Genomic DNA, 24,254 nt, shown 5'->3' on the forward strand with positions numbered 1-24,254 from the left:
GCTCCGGGGGAGTGCATCGCGGCGATCGTTGTTGCGGTGTGTCAGTCTGACACACCACAACTCCGATCTAGGTAAAGAGTCTCTCACTGAGACTCTTTACCACGTGATCAGCCGTGTCCAATCATGGCTGATTACGATGTAAATAGGAAGAGCCGGTGATTGTTTTTTCCACACTCGTGTCTGACAGACGCAAGTAGAGGAGAGCCGATCGGCTGCTCTCCTGACAGGGGGGGGGATCCTGCCCAGGACTACCATCATGCCGCCCAGGACCACCAGGATGGCCATCCACACTGGGCCACCAGGTATGCCCCTCTTAGTCCCCCAGGGAACTACTAAATAGTGCCCAGGCAGCTGCCAATCAATGCCCAAGCAGCTGCCAGTGTCCACTCAATGCCTACCACTGCCACCAGGGATGCCTATCAGTGCCGCATATCAGTGCCACGCATTAATGCCCATCAGTGCCACCCATAAGAACCCATCTTTGCAGCCTTTCAGTGCCCAGTGTCGCCTATCAGTGCCCAGTGCTACCCAAGAGTGCTCATCAGTGCCACCTATCAATGCCCATCAGTGCTGCATATCAGTGCCACCTACCAGTGCCGCCTTATCAGTGCCCATCAGTGAAAGAGAAAACTTACTTATTTACAAAATTTTATAACAGAAACAAAAGCAAAACGTATTTTTTTCAAAATTTTCGGTCATTTTTATTTGTTTAGCAAAAAATAAAAAACCGCAGAGGTGATCAAATACCACCAAAAGAAAGCTCTATTTGTGGGAACAAAATGATAAAAATTTAGTTTGGGTATAGTGATGGATGTCCGCGCAATTGTCATTCAAACTGCGACAGCACTGAAAGCTGAAAATTAGTCTGGGCAGGAAGGTGTATAAGTGCCCGGTATTGAAGTGGTTAAAAAATTGAGAAAAATTATGAATTTAATACATTTTGGAAAAATGCTGTAACATAACAAAATGTGGAAAAGGTGAAGCGCTTCGAATACACTGTATTTCTCTCAAGAATTAATGGGATTTGTCCACACAGTAGTAAGGGACCAACCAGAGTTTGCAGCAGCAGTTGTGTACCCTCCCACCCCTTCATTTGTGTGACTTGGTTTTCTGTGCGGGCTAGCGTGAAAGAGCAAAGGCATTGTTCAAACCCCTTTTTTTACATGCCCTAAATATTCTTCTAAAAACCTAAAGTGGTTGAGGCGCCTATGGAATTAGTAATCTTTTTGCTGTTAGTTTTAAATGAGTTTCACCCATGCTTCCATTGTACCAAGACGGGAGGTCTCTTCAGTTTTTCAATTCTTTATAACTTGAATATGGTTTAGGCTGCATTCACACCTGAGTATCTTTTTAGGCAGAAAGTTGCGTGCTTTTGCCGCGATTTTGTACATGTCACCAATGTAAAAAGCAGAAAAACGCCTGTAATCTCCACAAAAAGAAGCCCATGTACTTTGAGCTTCAGGTGCCAGAATGCTCAGATGTGAACAGTGGCCATTTAAATGAATGGCATTTTGCTTGTTGGGCGTTTTTGAACTTTTGAGTTGAGCGTTTTACGAGCTGAAAATGCTCAGGTTTGAATGCAGACTTACAGTATGATCAGTTTCTATACCAGTTTTCAGAATACTCGGGGATTTTTTGTACTTCTATTTAAAAACTTTTTTTTTTTTTCTAATCCCAGGACCCTTCATTCACTTTATCTGGTCTCCCACAATACACAGAACATGGAAATGCAATTATTTTAGTAAATATAAACTGCTAAATGCATTTTCTCATCAGCAGTATTATGACTTCTTTCAGTGTCTGGTTAAAGCTTGTAGGAGGAGTTTGCATTCTACGCTGGCTCTCTTATGAGGCCACAGAACCCCTGACCCCCTGCTAGGACAGTGTTGATTGGCCCTGTGCTGATCACATGCACCCTCCCAAAAAATACTTACACTAGCAATACACACCAAACGGAGCATGCGCAGAGCAACTCTAAAGGATCTGTACTATCAGGAGATGGATTGAGGACACTGGAAGAAGGGGAAGATCAAAGGAGATAGGCTCAAACTGCATTTTTACACAATGCAGAGGATTAACCCCTTAGGTTCCACAGTGAGTATAACAAGCATGAGTTACTGCATATACAGACTGATTTCACTGTTGTGGGTTTAGTAACACTTTAAAGTGGTTGCAAAACTCAACGTGAAAAGTGAGCCAAGCACGTCCCTCTATAGTGTGTACTAGACTAAATCCAAAGCAACGAGTCTGGTTATTTTCTGATCCCTTTGCCATCTATGTGAGTCACTGAAATCTAAATCAACACCTCAGCCTCCCAGGAAACAGCCCATTCTATCACACAGCATTTGACTCAGCTTTGCGTTTTTCTCTAGAAGCCTGTTAGAGGAGGGGTGTGTGTCCCTTCCCTCCAATCAGCTATCATATTTTACAGAGCTCTGTGCGTGACATCAGGTCCCTATCCGCTTTCTACTGCTGAGTGATACTGTGTAAATTGTGTTTTGGAAGATTGTAGCGAATAGAGTGCTGCAGATAAACAGGTACAACTTATGTAGGAGGATTTAATCTCTATCATCTGAGGCTTGTCACTTCAATGGAGGATATTTAAGTGTCATTAAACCCACATCATAAAAAAAACTATCAATAAATGCTGTATTATATGCTGTTCATACTCAGTCACTGTGAGATTAATTTCTGTATTCTGCAAAAAAACCTAGCTGCTCTCTATCTCCACCTTCTGTTCATGTCCCCAATTCAGTTAGGGATTTTGCAGAGCAGTGTTGGCAGCTCTGCACATACTCCGTTTTCAGTGAGTTTCTTTGCTGAGCATTTCCTCCCCATCACATCTTAGCGGCCTAGGTGACTATAGAGTCACACATGTGGGCGTGTATATATATGTATGTATTATATTTTAAATGACAGCCCACTCCCTCTGACAACTAAACACAATGGGGGCAGGATATTACATGTAGATTAATGGTGGATTTACCTCCCTCTTATTCTAAGGCGCAGGCTGGAGGGGCATGGCAGAAATCAGTCCACACCATGTTATTTCCACAAAATAATAAAGATTTGATATCAAATATATTTGTATGACCATTTAAAACCAGCAGCAGTGGACTAGAAGCTCCTCCTGCTTATGTTTCCCTGAGACAGGATGGAAAAGAGCTGGGGTCATGTGACAGCTGTATATGGATTAGGAATAGGGTGCTTAGATTTTATTAAAATAAATTACAGTGCCATCATCCAGATAGGGCAATGTAAAATAAACAGTGTGTGTTTAGTATCACCTTAAAGCGGAGTTGCACTCAAAAGTGGAACTTCTGCTTTAATCACTCCTTGCCCCCGTAAATGCCACATTTGGCATGTAATTTTTTTTTTTTGGGGGGGGGGGGGGTAGTGGGTGCTTGATTTTGAAGGGGACTTCCCGTCCCACTTCCTGGTTCCGGGTACAGACCGCCTAGGAAACTCCTCATCCCCCCTAGGAGGCCCCTCCCTCTCTGCAATCTTCTATGTCACGTCCCAGAAGATTGCCTGTCCACTGGGAGAGCGCAGCGCGACTCGCGCATGCGCAGTGTGCGTCCGGCCGTGAAGCCGCAAGTTGTCACGGCCGGGTGCCCACAGTATCAATGGAGGCGCCGAGGAGGGGGAGAGAAGCAGGGCTCTGTGCAGCCGCATCGGTGGACCGTGGAACAGGTAACTGTCTGTTTATTAAAAAAGTCAGCAGCTAAACATTTTGTAGCTTATGTAGACTTTTAATAAATAAAAAAAAAGCCTGGAACTCCGCTTTAAGGAAAAAGGTTTGACCCCCCCCCCCATATATTCCTTGACATAACATCTCACAAGTATGAAAAGTTGTTATCCTAGAAAACTTGGCTTACCGTTGTGGCTGCGTGAAAAGCTTTCAGCCTCCCACCTTTTGCTATGCAAAGAGAAAAAGAAAAAAAGAAAACCATCATCACTCAATACTCATGTGAAACACCTAAAAACCTAGACCTGTTCTTTTATGTCTTATCCAATTTCTTATTTTTTTTAAGAATTTCATGAACAGATCAAAAAAGTTTAATCCAATTTTTTTTTTTTCAATCAGCACAAGGGACAGTACTTACAATCAATGCAAAGTGTCTTTTGTGCTGGTAGCTGCTGCTCTAGTTGCAATCCTTCATCCTTGGTTCCCCCCCAAACCCAGAAGTGGCAATATTCTGGTGCTACAGGGTTATTAGAGCCGAGGGACCTGTGACAGTCATTCATCAAGAGTGCTGGCTATTGCCCACCTTTTCCACCCCCCTCCTCCCGTCATAGAAACTGTATTATAGCTTCCAAGGGAGGGTATTTGCAAAGATTACACTACAGCTTTAAATCTTCTTTACCAAACACAATGAGATTAAAACATTTCAGCCATTTCATATCTGAATTGTAGTTAAACATCATCCATAGAGAAAAGAATATGTAAAAGAAATGTGCCATGAAAACTTAAATGAAGGCTTACCAAAATAATCAAGCCAGCGCATCTCTTTGATAGCTGCAGGTAGCTTGACGAGTTCGATATTGTACAGGGTATCCACTTCCTTCGCATTGCTAATAACCGTAGATTTTAATTCCTCTACAATTGCCTTGACTAGATGAAGAAAGAGAGGCAATTTCTTTAATACCAATAAGGTGCACAGATCATTACACTTTACCATTTGAAATGCTTAATTTTAAGCGGATTTAGTGCACGGCAATGTGGGGATATTCTGCCAACATTAAAATACTATTAACGAAACCCTTGTGAAAAATACAATTTAACATCAATAAGTATACACCTATCACAAAACAGACCAAACCACAGATCCAGTTGAAAGTAGTTTCACAGTCCAAAACACAGGAAAAAGGAGGCAATAAAATCGTCTAAGCTTAACAAATAAAGGTACCAATTCAGTGCACACAAAAGTGTCCGTGGAAGACATTCGAATATCTACAATGCCAAAATGCACAGTAGAACGTAAAGTAGGGATGTCCAGCTGGCAGCGCGTGGGACCTTTTCTGTGGTCCACCCCAATGGCCACTTTCCCTCCTCCTGCTCTTATCAGCAAATGCTCAGTTTATGTGAGACAAGAAAATTAAAATGTATTTCTATTTTTTTTAACCCTTAGATAGCCCTAATCCCACAGTATTAACACCTTCCTCCTGTGCACTCTCTAACTGTTAGTTTTTAATGTACTTTTTGCCTTTTCGATCATGAACATCTATGCATTTTTTTCAGGTCACATTAAATAAAATGCCTTTTCCATGCTTTGTAACACTATAATTGTAATCTCATAGGCACAACAAACTACAGCATATAAATGTATACGTTTCTACAGAGACACTAGTTGTTTTTACACTAACAGTGGTCAAAAGTAGAAAAGTAATTTTTTTTTAAATTTAGTTTTGCTATATCTTTTTGTCCTAAAAAAATAAAATGAACACATTTAGATGTAGCCCTTCTCTCGACTTGAGGATACAAATTCCAATGTAACACCACTGGCCTAGAACAATGGTGCTTAAGAAAATTATTATTTTTGGTTTACCAGTAAAGCTTTTGTTGGAGTAAATCACAGGAGGAGTTCATATTCACGACTACTTGGGTTATGCTGCCACCTTCAGGTGAATAGACACTGCTCAAAAACACAGTGACACCCGCATAACCTCTTAGAGCTCAGCTAAGGCTCAGTTCTGTAGCAAGCAATGAGTAATGACACCGGGGCCGAGTCCTACTGTTTGGGTCAATGGATGCAGCAGCAGGACTCGGGAGCGAGCTCACACGAGTGCCCCCATAGAAAGCGGCTCTCCGTGGGGGCATTCGATGAGGAGCAGCAGCCAGGAGACCCGCCGGAGGACCCCAAAAGAGGTGGATCGGGTCTGCTCTGTCCAGAGAAGGTAAGTAAAACATGTATGTTATTTAAAAAAAAAAAAACAAAAAAAAAAAAAGAACCTTTACAATCACTTTAAATTACTTAACTTTCCACAACCATACAACTTTAAAGAGGGCTTACAGCAGAGGCTATACAAAAGAACTCTACCTTGACTGTCAAAATCCCTAATAAAGGATGCCAACTTCTCATTTTTTACAGTACGATTTTTCTGTCCGCGGTTTCCTCTTTTCTTTGCTGGTGCCATGGTGATAATAGGAGTCCCTAAAAAAATATTTTATATATGTTAGGTGCACCATACATCACAAAAGTTTCTCATCACTTACACAAGGAAATGTTTTACAGGCAAATATAGATTTATAAATGTTACATAAAACAAAGATGTGAGGATAAGATAATATAGCTTTACTTTTTGAAACAGCATTTTATTAAAGTGGATGCAAACCCTCACATATCCCCAGTGAAGTGACTGGCCTCAGATCATACACAGAGATTAAACAAATCCTCCTACATAAGGTTGTTCCTGTTTATCTGCAACTCTCTCAAGCCCAAAATTTATAAAGCTTGTTTAAACTGTCAGAAAGCAGGGGACTGAGAACTGAAGTTATACTCTGCAGAGCTCAGTGATTGGAGGGAAACACGCCCCCTTTCACACAGTACACAGGAATAGAGCGGAGGCTGTCAATCACAGTAATGGAGGTCAATTTGTGTAATGGAGGTCCCTCAACTGTCAATATTTTCTCTTGGCGTCAGGGAAACTTGTCAAAAGCGACTCTGATAGCAGAAGAATGAAGCAGCAGACAGAAATTACACTTAGTGCTCTGGATTGAGACAAGTACACACTATAGACCAGGGGTCTCCAAACTTTATAGGGCCAATTTACTGTTCTTCCGACTTTAGGGAAGGGGGGGCAGACTGTGGCTATTGAGTAGGAAAGATCCCAACATCAGTGGGAAAAAAAACAATTCCCCATCTTTGGTGTCAGTAGAAAGAAATGTGCCTCATCATTGGTGTCATTGGGCCCCATTGTTGGTGTCATTGGGGTGGGAGCAACTGTACCCAATCATTGGTGTAATTGGGAGTAATTGTGCCCTTTTGGTGTCAGTGGAGGGAATTTTACCCCATTGTTGGTATCAGTAGATGAAATTGTAACTTTATTTTTGGAAATACTTATGCGCTACTATGTAAAACTGCACGATTCAGGGAAAAATGAGAATCGCGATTCTTTTGCTTAGAATAAAGATCACGATTCTCTCACGATTCTTTAAAATGGTTAATTTAAAAAAGAAAAGTCAGCTGTAGACGGCGCATGCGCAATCAACACACCACTCGCTCCCAATACTTGGGGCTGGTTATTCATTTAATACAGCAAGGGGCGGATGCTTTTCTCAAAGGGGCGGATGTATGGTTATACATTGAACACAATCAACACGATGCTCGGGGCTGGTTATTATAATGGGTGGATGCTTTTCGTAAAAGGGGCGGATGTATTAGCGTGAAGAAAGGAGAGCCGGTAACCAGCAATTCTGACAGGCACGTTTAGGCCCCTTTCACACTGGGGCGGTTTGCAGGCGTTATTGCGCTAAAAATAGCGCCTGCAAACCGACCTAAAACTGCCGCTGCTGTTTACCGCCCCAGTGTGAAAGGGGCCTTACACTGATAATCAGTGCCGCCTATCAGTGAAGAAGAAAAATTACTTATTTGCTACATTTTCTAAACAGAAATCAACAATTTTTTTTTTTTTTTTTGACAGTCAGCAGCTCTCTACTCGGGGAGCTGCCAGAACCGAGCCATTGGCAATGTTCGATGGCTCGGTTCTCAGTGTAAAGACACTGGGGGACAGATGCAGCATCGGACCGATTCTGCATCCACCTAGGTAAGTATAAAAAGGGAAAAAAAAAAAAAAAAGAAAAACCCATACTTCTCTTTTAAGAGTTTGTGGGGGACTGTATCAAATGCTTTCGCAAAAAACAGATTCATCACATCCACCAGTCTACCTTTGTCCAGATGGCATCTCACTTGCTTGTGGAATGTTAAAAGAGAAGAAAAGGATTTTTTTTTTTCTTCAGTTTTATACTTACCTTGGGGGGGGGGGGTGCAGCATTGGTCCGATGCTTAATCTGTCCCCCGGCGCCTCTACACTGAGATCTGAGCAATCAAACACTGCAGATCACTCGGTTTTTACAGCTCCGTGAGCAGACAGCTGTAGACAGTCAGTCACAGCTCTCCTCGCTCACTGGAGCCCTGGGCTGTGGAGGGGGAGAGGACGGCTGGCTCAGGCTCTCAGCGAATCCAAACTCCGTGGTCAGGATGATGCAGTGCCTGGACTGACATTGGTGACGCTCTCTGCTGAAAACAGGTCACAGGAGTGCAAAATGAATTGCACTCCTATGATCCATAGGAGAAGTACAGCCAAACGAGCTTTGGCTATACTTCTCCTTTAATAGATTGGTTTGGCAAGAGCTGGTACCAATCCTGTCAGTATGCTGTCCATGAAGATTAGGAATAGCAGTCTGGCTATAACCTGAGTTCTTTAACCACTTCAATACCGGGCGCTTTGGCCCCTTCCTGCCCAGGACAATTTTCAGCTTTCAGCGCTGTCGCATTTTGAACGACAATTGCGTGGTCATGTAACACTGCACCCAAACTAAATTTGTATCATTTTCTTCCTACAAATAGAGCTTTCTTTGCTCTGGGGTTTTTATCTTTTACTAAAACAAACTAAAAAAAAAAAAAAAAAAAAAAAGACCGAAAAAAAAAAAAAAAAAAAAAAAAACAGTTTTTCCTTGTTTCTGTTAAAAATGTTTTCTCCTTCACTGACGGGCACTAATATGTAGAATTTATGGGCACCGATAGGCGGCACTGATGAGGTACTGATGGGCATTACTGATAGGCACCAATTGGCATCTGTGAAGGGCACTGACAGGTGTTACTGATGGGCAGCCGATGGGCAGTGATTGGCAGATATGGTGGGCACCTCCGATGGAGGCTGAGCTGATAATCAATGCACTGATCATCAGCCCCCCCACCCCCCTTCTGACAGGAGAGATGCCAATCGGCTCTCCTGTCAGTGTGAACCAAGGAAAGCCGTTTACTGGCACTTCCTGGTTACACGCTTTGATTGGTCACAGCTGATCACGTGGTAAAGAGCCTACGCCATAGGCAAAGGAGTTGCGGTGTGTCAGAGTGACACCACACCACTGGTGCAATAGCGGCTTATCCTGCTGGACATCATATGGCGTCCAGTCAGGATAACGTAACTACTTTGCGCATGTCATTCTGTTATATGGCGGGCGGGAATTGGTTAAGGACTCTCGGATGTAAACCATCTGGCCCTGGCGATTTATTTATGTTAAGCTTCTCTAATCCTTTCCAGACTCCAGCCTCTGTTAGCCACAAAAGTAGATCCTGTCAGTATACCCCTTCTTTTCCTGTGTGAGGACTGAGAAGAAAGCATTTAGCACAGCTGCCTTCTCCTTGTCATCTGTAACCACCTTCCCTTCCTCGTCCTTAAAGAGGTGTTCCAGAACAAAATATTACAGCGCACACATGCAAAAAAATTACATTGAACACCTGCAAGGCTAAAGCGATGTCCCAGTCGCAAAAAAAAAAAAAAAAAAGTAAAAGTCAGCAGCTACAAACACTAGCTGCTGATTTTTAATAAGGACACTTACCTGTCCAGGGAGCTCGCGATGTCAGCCCCCTGAGGCCGATCTGTCCATCGGATTGGGTGCAGGCGCCGCCATTCCAACTAAGGGAAAGCGGCAGTGGAGCCTTTTGGCTTCACTGCCGGTTTCCGACTGAGCATGCGCGAGTCCTGCGGCGCTTTGTGAATGGCCACACAGGTCCCAGAAGACAACGGGGGTGTTCGCTGACAAAGAGGATGTGACATCCTGTGCCACGGTCCAGCCGAATCTAAAGTACACTTGTACTTCCAAAATAGTACTATTGGAAAAAAGAAAATAAAAATTTCAATATCCAAAAACGAGGGGTGGAGAGGTGGTCTTTCATTTAAGACCTCTCAAAAGTGGGTGGAACTCTGCTTTAAAGCGGTTGTATACTTGCACAAAAAAAATAAATAACCTGTAAAGCAAAGGCATAACGAGCTAGTATGCACCAGATACTAGCTCATTATGAAATACCTTAGAACGAGGCGTCAGCATCTGATCCCGGTCACCACCGAGGGAGCTGACATTCTCCTCTCGGCGTGTCCTCCAGGTTCGCGGTTCCGGCGCTGTGAGTGGCCGGAGCCACGATGACGCCAATTTCCGGCAAGGTCCAGCAGATTCTGCCGGACCTTTACAGCGCATGCGCCACTGACATCAGCGGCTGAATGCAAAGTGAATATCTCCTAAACCCTACAGGTTTAGGAGATATTCATTTTATCTACAGGTAAGCCTTATTATAGGCTTACCTGTAAGTAAAAATGTAACATAAGGGTATACAACCACTTTAATGAGACCTGTGCGTTCCATCCTCGCCTTTTTACTGTTACTAGTGGAACCGATCGGTTGATTTCAATGGGCTGCCCGATGTGCCAAAGAGGCTCGTGTAGCTTGTGGAGTGTTGTGCTTCACGTGTGTTTTGATGCGCTTGCTAAATGGTTTTTCTGCTTGGAACATTGGGTCTTCCTGCCGTGTTTAGGGTGCCAGTAACATTGAATGGAATACGTTTTCATGCATATTTGCACACATTCACAAAAACACCGAGGTCTGAATGGAGCTTCAAGCTGGACTGTTGTTTACAGCAATGATAAGAGAGAACATAGACTGACTGAGGCCCCTTTGGAGGGTATGACCTGCCTATTACCAGGTCGGCCTTTCGTTGGGGCAGTTACTATGAAGCTGCAGAGTCAGTGAAGGCCTCGGGATCACAGAATTATTATTATGGGATGAGATCAGTAATATATGTGAGCACTAATAGCCTTCAGACTGTGTCGCAGAGCTCTACTAATAAGTCGCCCCCAGCCCGGTCCTTACCTTAGCCGCCCGCTTCGCTCAGCCCGGAAATACACCGCACAGATTCAAACTCAGCCGCCACCTCTGCTCAGCCAATAGGGCGCAACCAGCGAGGTCACGTGTCCAGATCCTCCGCCCTACGGTGTTCCGTCAGCTTAGGCAACCCGTCAGATATTGGTAACGGAAGTGACGTTTCGTCGCCGCCATCTTGCTACACCCCACACTCCTCCATTGTAACGATACACCGAGAAGGGGGCAAGCGGACATCTTGTTACACCCACCGGAGTTTAGCATTTCAGTTATTTTTAACAGAACACGGAACATATATGGTGAAATGCACTATTTTGAAATCCATCTGACTGTTTACATGTTGAATTATCAACGCAGCAGTGTTCTGTCACATCAGCAAACCTGTGAGATAAGCAGGCTTCTTTTAAAATTCAACATCTAAACAGTCCGTTGGATTTCTAAGCACTGCATTTTACCTTATAAGCTCCGTTTCCTGTTAAAAATAACAGTGAAATGCAAATCTCCGGTGGGTGTAACAAGATGTCCGCTTGCCCCCCTCCTCGATGTATCCTTACTGTGGAGGAGTGAGGGGTGTAGCAAGATGCCGGCGACGGAACGTCACGTTCGTAACCAATTCTGACGGACAACCGGCTAGCCAATAGGAAAGGCCTCGCCTCACATGGCGGCCATGTTGTGGGTGGCAATACAGTGAAGCGTTAGTAACTCTCTATGCACTATTATAAGCAGGCACTGTTTGTTTTCTGCCTATAGGGTGCAGCCTGAGAAGTCACATGACCACCTCCACTATCCTCCCCAGCGAGACAATAGGAAACTCCGCGGCTCTCAGGGTGGCCATATTGTGGATGGCAAATACGTGAAGTATTAGGAACTGTGTATACACCGCAGGCTCCTTTTTGTACTCTGACTGACCAGATACCATTCACTCCTTTGTACTGCTCAGCACTGTTTAATAAAGAAAGCATATGTCCTCGAACGAATACGGAATACTCTATAGGTTGTATTACAATTCTGATACAGAAGCGTGCTATTACTGGTTTGCAGTAACGAACACTTTCTGTTAGAACGTTTGGCCAAACTACCTGATCTATAAAAATCGTTGCTAGGGCTCCTAGGCTACGGAAGGCAAGGTGGGCCAAAATTTAGCGCATGCGTAGTGGTAGCACTTCTTCACGGCGTTCGGTTGCCTAGGAGATGAGAGCGTACATAGCAACCAGGAGACAGGGAGAGCGCACGCTGCATACTGCGGACACGGAGAGTAGTAATCATGATTCCCCCCGCTGATTCCCTGCTCAAGTACGACAACCCGGCACTCATCAGTAAGAACACCGACAGGAAATCCCCCAAAGTAAGTGACTCCTCCACCTCATCCAACGACATTTCCCTGGTTTATCACTAGGGGCATGCTAAGGAATTCCAATTAAAGGGGAACAGTCACATACTGCCAAGGCTCGTTCACACCACATGAGGTTACAATTCATGCCTAATATGGCACCTTCCATCGCTGACATTTTTGAAAATGCTAGTTGCCTGGCTGTTGGCCGTTACCGAGGAACTATACCCATCGGTTTAACAGTTACAAAAAACAGTTACATTCCAGGCATGTGCCAGGAATAATGCTAACTGGTCCATTTGCTTGTGTTGTCAACCAAACTGTCAAATGATTGGTGTCATAACTGGTCACATGCTACAACAGGGCAGCTGCAGATCAAGCAGAAGCTAAGATCGCAGCTTCCTTTACCAAAACCGATAGGAGGGTTTAGTTCCACTTTAAATGGGTGATTCCACTGCTAATGGAGTCACTCCCTTACTAACCTAGAAACCAATGTGTTGGTATAGTGGGGGTAGGTGGTTGGAGAGGGACATAAATAGTCTGAGCTTTAAAATAGCAGGGTCTTCCTGTTGAAGGGATTTCACCCATGTGGCTGGGGTTAGATACCACCCCAAACCCTGTTACAAGTTCTTCAAGCAAATTAACTTTCAAACGACATCCCCTAGACCAGAGGTCTCCAAACTGTGGCCCTTTGCTTGCCTCTATCCGGCCCACGAGGTTCCATTCCTCCCACCATCACCATTAAGACCACTGATAGCAAGCATGGGGCACTATTCCTTCTGCTAAAACTAATGATAGGGCACTATTCCTCCTGCTAAGACCAATGATGGGGCACTATTCCTCCTGCTAAGACCAATGATGGGGCACTATTCCTCCTGCTAAGACCAATGATGGGGCACTATTCCTCCTGCTAAGACCAATGATGGGGCACTATTCCTCCTGCTAAGACCAATGATGGGGCACTATTCCTCCTGCTAGGACGATGGGGCACTTTTTCTCCCTCTAAGACCAATGATGGGGCACTATTCCTCCCTCTAAGATCAATGATGGGGCACTAGTCCTCCTACTAAGACCAATGATGGGGCACTATTCCTCCTGCTAGGACAATGGGGCACTATTTCTCCCTCTAAGACGAATGATGGGGCACTATTCCTCCTGCTAAGACCAATGATGGGGCACTATTCCTACCGCTAAGACCAATGATGGGGCACTATTCCTCCCGCTAAGACCAATGATGGGGCACTATTCCTCCCGCTAAGACCAATGATGGGGCACTATACCTCCCGCTAAGACCAATGATGGGGCACTATTCCACCCACTAAGACCAATGATGGGGCACTATTCCTCCCACTAAAACCAATACTGGGGCACTATTCCTCCCGCTAAGACCAATGATGGGGCACTATTCTTCCCGCTAAGACCAATGACGGGGCACATTTCCCTCCAGCTAAGACCAATGATGGGACACTATTCCTCCCACTTACACCGTCGATGGGGTACTATTCCTCATGCTAAGACCAATGATGGAGCACTATTTCTCTCACAGATACCAACCATGGGGCACTATTCCCCCTGCTAAACTCAACAATGGGGCACTATTCCTGCTGCTAAGACCAATGATGGGGCACTATTCCTCCCGCTAAGACCAATGATGAGGCACTATTCCCCCCCCGCTAAGACCAATGATGAGGCACTATTCCCCCTCCCCGCTAAGACCAATGATGTGGCACTATTCCCCCCCCACTAAGACCAATGATGGGGCACTATTCCTCCCGCTAAGACCAATGATGGGGCACTATTCCTCCCACTAAAACCAATGATGGGGCACTATTCCCCCCCCCGCTAAGACCAATGATGGGGCACTATTCCTCCCGCTAAGACCAATGATGGGGCACTATTCCTCCCACTAAAACCAATAATGGGGCACTATCCCCCCCCGCTAAGACCAATTATGAGGCACTATTCCTCCCCCCCCCCGCTAAGAGCAATGATGGGGCACTATTCCTCCCGCTAAGACCAATGACAGGGCACATTTCCCCCCAGCTAAGACCAATGATGGGGCACTATTCCTCCCGCTAAGACCAATGATGGGGCACTATTCCTCCCACTAAAACCAATAATGGGGCACTATCCCCCCCCCCCGCTAAGACCAATTATGAGGCACTATTCCTCCCCCCCCGCTAAGAGCAATGATGGGGCACTATTCCTCCCGCTAAGACCAATGACAGGGCACATTTCCCCCCAGCTAAGACCAATGATGGGGCACTATTCCTCCCACTAAAACCAATGATGGGGCACTATCCCCCCCCCCCGCTAAGACCAATGATGAGGCACTATTCCTCCCCCCCCCCGCTAAGAGCAATGATGGGGCACTATTCCTCCCGCTAAGACCAATGACAGGGCACATTTCCCCCCAGCTAAGACCAATGATGGGGCACTATTCCTCCCACTAAAACCAATGATGGGGCACTATTCCCCCCCCGCTAAGACCAATGATGAGGCACTATTCCTCCCCCCCGCTAAGAGCAATGATGGGGCACTATTCCTCCCGCTAAGACCAATGACAGGGCACATTTCCCCCCAGCTAAGACCAATGATGGGGCATATTTCCCCCCAGCTAAGACCAATGATTGGACACTATTCCTCCCACTTACACCATCGATGGGGTACTATTTTTCCTGCTAAGACCAATGATGGAGCATTATTTCTCTCACTGATACCAACCATGGGGCACTATTCCCCATGCTACACTCAAAAATGGACACTATTCGTCCTGTTAGAACCAATGGTGGGGTACTATTCCTCCCACTGATGCCGGGACAATTTCTGCTCAAACTGGCTACAGCCCGGCCCCTCTAAAGCCTGAAGGACAGTAAACTGGCTCTTTGTTTAAAAAGTTTGGAGACCTCTGCCCTAGATTGTTCCATGAGCCAGAGTGAATGGAATGTTGCTGTGTGCCTGGCTGCCTCTGCACTGATTTGGCAAAGAACCTGTTAATCTCAGTGACCCCTGCGGGGGTAGCGCTACATTTGTTAATTGTTTGTCATGTCAACTGGTGCCCATATATCTTTTTCAACTTTGTATTTAGCTGCTTGCCAGGAGTTCAGCTGTAGCATTTTTTTTTCTTTAGTCTCGTGCTCTGAAAGCCATTCCTCAGCAAACTGGCCCATCTGCTGTACCTGTACCTCCACCTCCCAAGCCAAAAACACCACCACTTGATGCAACAAAGCCAGCAGAAGAAATTTTAAATGCAATCCTACCACCACGGTAAGCTTAATTGTATTTGCTCTTGTACAACCATCAGATTATTATACAGCAATACGATAAGTGATCACTGATCAGATTATCCTGTGCCAAACTTGCCATTGACATTCCAGGAGATCATTGTGAGAATTATAGCTTCAGCTTTAGTAACTATTGGGTACTGTGGCTATTATTCTTTTGCACAGAAGGCAACAAAAAGGGGTTCATTTATATATATAAAAAAAAAATTTTTTTTTTTTTTTAAGACCGCATCACATAAAGCATAAGATACTGACGTTTTGGGTTCTTACTGTGTCCATTTCTCCAAGCAACATAGTCATAGTGACATAGGCAACTTATGTCACTGTGATGCCCCGAGACAAGGACCCTGCAAGGTTTTCTATGACTTATGTAACTCAGTCTTATAAACATGTAAAACACATTTATTTGGAGTGCTGGTGACTTTGTATAATTGTATCTAGTTCTGGCATGGCTCCATCTGCAGCATTCCCTTTGAATGCCCATCTTGAGCACTATTAGGAGTACAGCTTCTCTTTGGACATTATGTCTCAGCATTCACACAGCCATCACGAACAATCCCCGAAATGTGTCTAACATGTTTATTTCCCATGATTGTCAGTGCCATCTGGTGGCTATAATGTAGCTTTTTTGTTCTGATTGAGGTATTTCAGGAAAATACTGCATTATGGCCACTAGATGGCGCTGACAATCATAGTAAATAAACATATTAAACACATTACAGGGATTATGCGTGAGAGCTGTGCAAATGCTGAGACATATGTACAGCACAATTTTTATAAATAGAGACATAATGAAGAGAACATTTCTCTAGCCCATCCTCTGTTGTGACTAGGGGTGCACCGAATGGGGTTTTTTGTTGCCGAGACGGATACCAAAAATGAGAAATACACTAGGCCGAAACCGATACGGAAAATAAACAGTTTTTAAAAAAAAATTATATTTTTACATACAATTGTATTATATTCGACTTTTTAATTAATATCATCAATTTAAATTAATATTAATTTATTGTTGGCCATTATTGGCACCTTTGGTGCAAGAAAAGCTCAAGAAAATTCAGTCCCCAGTCTCTAACCATCTCTTGTATCATGTCCCCAGTCTCTAACCATCTGATACAGGAGATGGTCAGAGACTGCAGACATGATACAGGAGATGATCAGAGACTGCAGACATGACACAGGAGATGGTCAGAGACTGCAGACATGACACAGGAGATGGTCAGAGACTGCAGACATAATACAGGAGATGGTCAGAGACTGCAGACATGGTACAGGAGATGGTCAGAGACTGCAGACATGCTACAGGAGATGGTCAGAGACTGCAGACATGCTACAGGAGATGGTCAGAGACTGCAGACATGATACAGGAGATGGTCAGAGACTGCAGACATTATACAAGAGATGGTCAGAGATTGCAGACATGCTACAGGAGATGGTCAGAGACTGCAGACATGCTACAGGAGATGGTCAGAGACTGCAAACATAATACAGGAGATGGTCAGAGACTGCAGACATGGTACAGGAGATGGTCAGGGACTGCAGACATGGTACAGGAGATGGTCAGAGACTGCAGACATGGTACAGGAGATGGTCAGAGACTGCAGACATGCTACAGGAGATGGTCAGAGACTGCAGACATGCTACATTAGATGGTCAGAGACTGCAGACATGCTACAGGAGATGGTCAGAGACTGCAGACATGCTACAGGAGATGGTCAGAGACTGCAGACATGCTACAGGAGGTGGTCAGAGACTGCAGACATGATACAAGAGATCAATGCAGCCTCACCAGTGCCCATCAGATGCAGCCTGCCTGTGCCCATCAGATGCAGCCTGCCTGTGCCCATCAGATGCAGCCTGCCTGTGCCCATCAGATGCAGCCTGCCTGTGCCCATCAGATGCAGCCTGCCTGTGCCCATCAGATGCAGCCTGCCTGTTCTCCTCATGCAGCCTGCCAGTGCTCGTCATATGCAGCTTGCCAGTGTCTGGATGCAGCCTTGTCCATGCCCAGATCAGAGCGGCGATGTCCGTGTGTCCTGGAGCTGTGAATTGAATTGCCCGGGCGGCTGCAGTAACAATGTCTCGCCTTCTGTAATCACATCACGCTGATTCAATATCCCGCCATGGATCAGTGTGCCATCTGTCACAGGAGGCGGGACATTGTTACTGCAGCCGCCCGGGCAATTCAGCTCCGTGACACACAGAGATCGCCGCTCTGTGGGAGGGAGGAGAGGAGTAGGGAGGACTGGCCCTGCCCCCATTTTCGGCCTCATTATTGGCAACATTTTCCTATTGGCAATGTGCCGAAAACACAATTTTCGGCAGTTTATTTTCGGCCTCCAAATTTTGGTGCATCCCTAGTTGTGACCCATTCATCTAAATGGTTGCTTGCGAGTTTTATGTGGTCATGAGATCAGCCATAGGTTCTGTCTTATGTCTTACACTTGGAGGGACTACTTTTTTGAAACCAGATCTCTCGGCTCCTTTTTCTTTCGCAGGACCCTCTTTATAGTCTGATATATAGACCTGTATATTAAAAGAAAAAAATATTTTAAAAAAATGTTTTGCTGAATGAAACCTTTAATCCAACCTCTGGCCAGTTATAGATTTTAGCCAGGTAAGCAACATAGCGCTCAGTTGAATTTATCACCATTAATCCATCCACACCGCCACAATCTTTGTCCTGACGCCACATAAACTAAAGATGTAAGACTTTGTCCACACCAAACTAATGGCCTTTTCATGCCATATAACAGTGGTTCAGTTTTCAAGTACCCTCAAAAGGTCATATTTTCAGGATTTACTTCACCTTGCAAAGGTGCTTTAAGTCACTATCCATGGCATGGTATTTATAGCTAGGGGTGCACCGAATGAAAATTTTGAAGCCGAAACTGAAACTAAAAATGACAGTTTTAAAATAAATATTTATATATTTTTTTTCCAATTGTATTATATTCGACTTTTTAATTAATATCATCAATTTAAATTAATATGAATTTATTGTTGGCCATTATTGGCATCTTTAGTTCAAGAAAAGCTCAAGAAAAATGCAGTCTGCAGTCTCTGATCATCTCCTGTAGTATGTCTGCAATCTCCTACTTAAACACACTGCCAATAGTATTAGCAAAATTTCCATTTGGTGCACCTCTAGCAGACATGATACAGGAGATGGTCAGAGACAGGAGACATGATACAGGAGATGGTCAGAAACTGCAGACATGATACAGGAGATGGTCAGAGACTGCAGACATGATACAGGAGATGGTCAGAGACTGCAGACATGATACAGGAGATGGTTAGAGACTGCAGACATGATACAGGAGATGGTCAGAGACTGCAGACCTAGTACAGGAGATGGTCAGGGACTGCAGACCTAGTACAGGAGATGTTCAGAGACTGCAGACATGATACAGGAGATGGTCAGAGACTGCAGACATGATACAGGAGATGGTCAGAGACTGCAGACATGATACAGGAGATGGTCAGAGACTGCAGACATGATACAGGAGATGGTCAGAGACTGCAGACCTAGTACAGGAGATGGTCAGGGACTGCAGACCTAGTACAGGAGATGTTCAGAGACTGCAGACATGGTATAGGAGATGGTCAGAGACTGCAGACATGGTATAGGAGATGGTCAGAGACTGCAGACATGATACTAGAGATTAATGCAGGCTTACCAGAGCCCATCAGATGCAGCCTACCAGTGCCCATATGAAGCAGTCTTGCCAGTGCCCATGAGATGTAGTCTCACCAGAGCCCATGCAGTCTCACCAGTGCCTATGAGATGCAGCCTACCAGTGCCTGGTAGTGCGATCTCGCGCTGTGTCATGGAGCTGGATTGAATCGCCTGGCATTGGATCAGTGTGCCGCCCTTCACAAGAGCCGGGACATTGTTGCAGCGGCCGCCTGGTGATTCAATCCAGCTCCATGACACAGCGTAAGCTCACGGCACCAGGAGGACACTCACAATGAGAGGAGGAGGGAGGGGAGGACTGTGCCAGGGGTGTGCCAGGAGAACTAGTGTGGCCCCCGGAGCAGACCACCGCCTTTTCAGCTCCATTATCAGCATTTTTCTTCTTTCGGACGATGCAGAAAACACAGTTTTCAGCAGGTAATTTTCGGTGGACGAAATTTCGGTGCACCACTATTTATAGCTGATATTTTATCCAAGGGAAATACCAAAACTGGCATGTTGGAGGTACATAGCCCTGACCAAAGTGTTCATTATCTCAAAAGTTACTCATTTTAATAAAGGTCTTCTTTAAGGTAGGCTAGGCTGAGTCAGACAAAATGATCTTTTTATGTGCAGAAAAGCATATGTAAATAAAAGTTTAAATTTTTTTAAATGATCCTTTGTCCTGAGGTTTATGCGTGTTTGTGAGACTGTCACTTGTGGCACAATAATTAGGAGTATTTTGTGGGTACAAGGACTTTGGCATATGGTTAGAGTGTATACAGGGACTAGGGTCAGGTTCTGTTTGATCACCCCCTTTAAGCCATTCCCACTGTTAGGCCCAATCTGACCATGACCATCATTTGCAATGGCGAGCTACACGCGCTGCTGATCTTTGATTTCTGGCATGTTTTCTTATTGTTTAAAATCGATTTTATACAAAGTACTAATAAATATACAGTATGTTTAAAGGGAAAGTTTACCCAATCGCTACATATACAGGCATGCACAATCTAAGACTAACCTATCTAGCCCTGTAAAAAAGAAATCAGTATACATACCTTTTTTTGAAGCCATTCCAGTCCAGTCTCCACCAGCGGAAGCTCTGCAGAGGAGACAGCCCACAATGGCTGTGAATTGAATAGGAAGTGATGTCACCCATAGACTTACTATGGGGCTTCCGTTGTCGGCTGCCTCTTCTGCACCTGCCTCCACAGCGAAGCTGCTGCTGACAGCTCAGCGTAGGACTGGAGCGACTTTAGAAAAGGTATGTATATAGATTTCTTCTTTACAGGGCCAGATAGGCTAGTCTTAGATCATGGATACCTGTAGATGTAGCAATTTTAATGTTAGGGTGGTCATCCCGTTTAATTCTATAAACTTTTTATACTTTAATTCTTGAGAGTAGGTGCATATAACATTAAAAATAAGTGCTTATACTGTTTACAATCCAGTAATACACTGTCTCATCCTGCTCTGCACATGGTCAGTTGCTCTCTGTTGTTTAGGCACTGTGCCAAAATTTGTAGAGTTCGATCTGCTGACAGCCTAAAGATTTATGGCTTCTCAGGGGATCTGGGCTTCAGCAAAATGGAAAAGAAAGAAAATGGAAAGAAGAAACAGGAGAAATGCTGTAGGAAATTTAAAGCACACATTAATTTTGGTAGCATAATTATTAATGTGGAATGTATGTTCCTTACTAAAGAACATTATTTTTATCAAGTTGTTATGGTTAAAGTTCCGCTTTAAGTGTTACTAACAGTTCTTATAGAACCTGTCTCTGATTTCCAGTAGAAATACTTAAAAAAAAAACACTTGTTTGTTTGAATTACAGAGAATGGATGGAGAACAACCAACTGTGGATTCAGCAGGTGTCCAGCACGCCCAGCACCCGGATGGATGTTGTCCACTTACAGGAAGAGCTGGATATTAAATTACAACAGAGACAGGCTAGAGAGACAGGAATCTGCCCAGTGCGCAGAGAGCTTTATTCACAGTGCTTTGGTACGTTGCTTCTCTACATTCTCTGTTATGCAGCCTTTAATTTGAATATGGGAGTAGGCCTTTTAGTAGACAAGAACACTTAGATTTAATTAAAAAAAAAAAAAATTGCATACTTAATCGTATGAAAGTGGCATGTACAGTACATTCCTAAAATCTAATGTCGTCAGGCAATTTCCATTGTAGATCAAATGTTTCTCCTTCATGAAAAATGGAGTGGTTTGAGAATGCCAGATTTTGGTCACTAGATGGTGGTGAAGATCATAGGAAATAAATATTTCTTATGATCATCACCCCCATCTAGGGGCCATAATGCGGTATTCTCCCGAAGCACTCATTTTTAATGAATGTAAAACATTTGACAAGTAGAATAAATAGCATGAGAACAATTTTGTTATTGTTATGCAGGCCATACATGGGTCGAATTCCAAACAATTTGTCGACTGAAAATCAAAAATTTCATGCATTTTGTAGTCCGATGGTGCCACCATTGATTTCGAAAAAAGCCTTCAATTTCACCTCATGTTGTTTGGAAAAATACACTTCCTGACAGACTCCATGGCAGCATACGTGTGGGTTAACCCCGCCTCCACTCCTCCCCTATAGAACCGCTCTACCATAAATCTTTGCTCCAAGCCAGCGGCCGTGTTCCTCCTCCTAAGGACCAGTTTGGTTATGCAGCTACCTGACGTTTTTTTTCTCCGCGATCAAGACTGGCCGGCGGTGAGCACTGGGAAGACAGGTCGCGATACTCTGATAAGCCCTGGCTATTAGCAGGGTATGGAGCGAACTAAACGGAAGATACTCCGATAAGCCTTGGCTGTTAGCAGGGTATGGAGTGGGCAAGCGAAGGAGGCGCTGGAAGAGCTAAAGCCTGGCCATTGGCAGGCAAGCGGCGCAATGGCCAGATAGGGCCACCCATTAATAGCTTGGCTATCTGCCCCAAACCCGGTGTGATCAACCTACCTAGCCCGGTCTGATCGTAGAAGCAGGATTGAAGTTGCCGTGTGTAGTGATGTATACTTTTATATTACATATTCCATGGCAGCAGTTTGTGTGTGTCTGTTTCTTCTCTGGCTCTAGTGTCTTCCAGTCTATGGCAGCTGGAGTGCATTTGCATTCCAAGCCGCTGCTTTCTCTTCTGGCCGGGCATCCCTGGGTTGTTCCTGACCAGGGGCCCAGTGCATGGGCGCCGTGGACAGTGGTGGCATTATTTCAGTGGAGAAGGTCAATCGGTGGTCAGTACTGTCAATGTAGGCAGCTTGCAGCAGTTTCCCAAAGTGCTGTGTGCAATCATTACAGGCTCTGCATTAACACCCTGGTATGCTGCCTGTGTGTTTCCACTATGATTTGATCACCTGTGCAGGTTTTTCTGTCTGCAGTTCACACTGTGAATGTATCACTGCGCGCGCGCCCCCCCCATGTGGCCAGCCCTGGTGTAGCAGGTATGAGAGTGTGGGTTTAACCCTTTCCTTTCCTTGCTGACCTAGGTACTCTTTTGAGTTCTTTTTACTATTTCCTTTCTATCCTATTTTGCTTTTGTGAGTCTTTCAAGGTCAGGTTGACCATACACGGCACGAGATGATAAAGACATCATTAGGTCATAACGTTTTTCTTTAGATGTATTTGTCATAGGTCACCATCAAGGTCACGCCTTCATAGCAGATGCTCTGAATCCTCCTCTACGCACCCACGGCTATGTCAGCTGCTCCAAGGAGGGAGCCTGCTGGGGATGCAGGACACCGGTCCCAGAGGGCAAGTCTCTGTGTGAGCAATGATAAGCCCAGGCGGTGGTGTTTTCCAGCAAATGGAATCCCTAGTGAGCACGTGGTGCAAGAATCCCTTAAAGAGTGGGATACAAGCCACACACAAAGTCCAACAGCCAATGCGGGCGTGTTCTCCCACTAGGATGACCAGGAAGAACTGGAAGTGTCCCAACCAAGGTAGAGTCTCCTGCAAAGCAAGAGGAAGTTCTGTAAGCACCTTTGGGCTCTGTTTCCACTAGTGTGACGTGTCATGCGACTTTGGACACATGAGTCGCATGGCGGGTCACAGCCCATTACGTTCAATGGCACCCATTCCAATCTATGCAACTTAGAGTTACAGCGACTTTGATGGGTTCTTGTGCTACTTTAATGCAACTTTTGATGCAACTTTGATCCAGAGACTGTAAAGTCGGATCAGGGTCACACTCTGAATCGCAAAACTTGGAGACATACTCGTACATATTCTCATTCTTAACAGAACTAGGGGACATAATTTGGATAAGTGGAGCAAGGTCGCGAGACATCCGTCCCTTCTGAGCAAAATGGCCAAGCTCTATCCATTCAGAGATAAGGATGTGAAGCATCTAAAGGCTGCCTCTCTAAATGGCTGAGGCCTTGATGAGGCAAGCAAGCATGTCGCTCTTCCTTGGAAGATGCAGTGAATAACCTGAAAGTCTGCTGGGCTCTTGTGGTCATATCAAAAAGGATGGAAATGTGGATGGGGACTGTGGACGCAGTATTCAGGAGAGTTTTCAGAAACTTTCTAGTTCTGGAGCTGGTGTCAATTTCCATGATAAGGCTCCAAATGACATCAGCCACATAGTGGCATGGGTTATGCTCTCATCAGTTACGGCAAAGTGAGTGCTATGGCTGGGGCCTGGGCTTGCTGTTCTTGCCTTTAATAGGCAGAGTGTAGCATTCCCTTTTAGGGAGCTTCATCTTTTGGCAAGCTGAATAGCACCGTAACCCAGGCACAGTTGGCAAGTTTAGGTCCTACCTCAGAACCAGCACTGGCTAGGCCAGAAGAGGACAGTCTAGAGAACAAAGTTCAGAGCATGTAATGCCCCGTACACACGGTCGGATTTTCCGACGGAAAATGTGTGATAGGACCTTGTTGTCGGAAATTCCGACCGTGTGTAGGCTCCATCACACATTTTCCATCGGATTTTCCGACACAGAAAGTTTGAGAGCAGGCTATAAATTTTCCGACAACAAAATCCGTTGTCGGAATTTCCGATTGTGTGTACACAAATCCGACGCACAAAGTGCCACGCATGCTCAGAATAAATAAAGAGATGAAAGCTATTGGCTACTGCCC

At 44.8% G+C, this 24,254-nt stretch overlaps 2 protein-coding genes across 2 annotated transcripts in view; one reads left to right on the forward strand and one right to left on the reverse strand.

The window, feature by feature from the left end:
• Window positions 1-11,007, reverse strand: part of CDCA8 (cell division cycle associated 8) — a 34,504-nt gene extending 23,497 nt beyond the window's left edge. The window contains exons 1-4 of the mRNA XM_073615518.1: window positions 10,871-11,007; window positions 6,042-6,155; window positions 4,487-4,615; window positions 3,879-3,919 (exon numbers count right to left, since the gene is read on the reverse strand). Coding sequence (XP_073471619.1) covers window positions 3,879-3,919; window positions 4,487-4,615; window positions 6,042-6,138 — 267 coding nt within the window. The 5' untranslated portion in view covers window positions 6,139-6,155; window positions 10,871-11,007. The remainder of the gene's footprint in view (window positions 1-3,878; window positions 3,920-4,486; window positions 4,616-6,041; window positions 6,156-10,870) is intronic.
• A 1,039-nt stretch (window positions 11,008-12,046) lies between these two features.
• The window catches only part of DNALI1 (dynein axonemal light intermediate chain 1), a gene marked incomplete in the record, with an annotated part of 40,494 nt that continues 28,286 nt past the window's right edge, over window positions 12,047-24,254 (forward strand). Inside the window, 3 exon segments of the mRNA XM_073615519.1 lie at window positions 12,047-12,224; window positions 15,340-15,476; window positions 21,004-21,173. Coding sequence (XP_073471620.1) covers window positions 12,144-12,224; window positions 15,340-15,476; window positions 21,004-21,173 — 388 coding nt within the window.

This window comes from Aquarana catesbeiana, linkage group LG02, assembly GCF_042186555.1.
Source record: "Aquarana catesbeiana isolate 2022-GZ linkage group LG02, ASM4218655v1, whole genome shotgun sequence".
Taxonomy (NCBI): domain Eukaryota; kingdom Metazoa; phylum Chordata; class Amphibia; order Anura; family Ranidae; genus Aquarana; species Aquarana catesbeiana.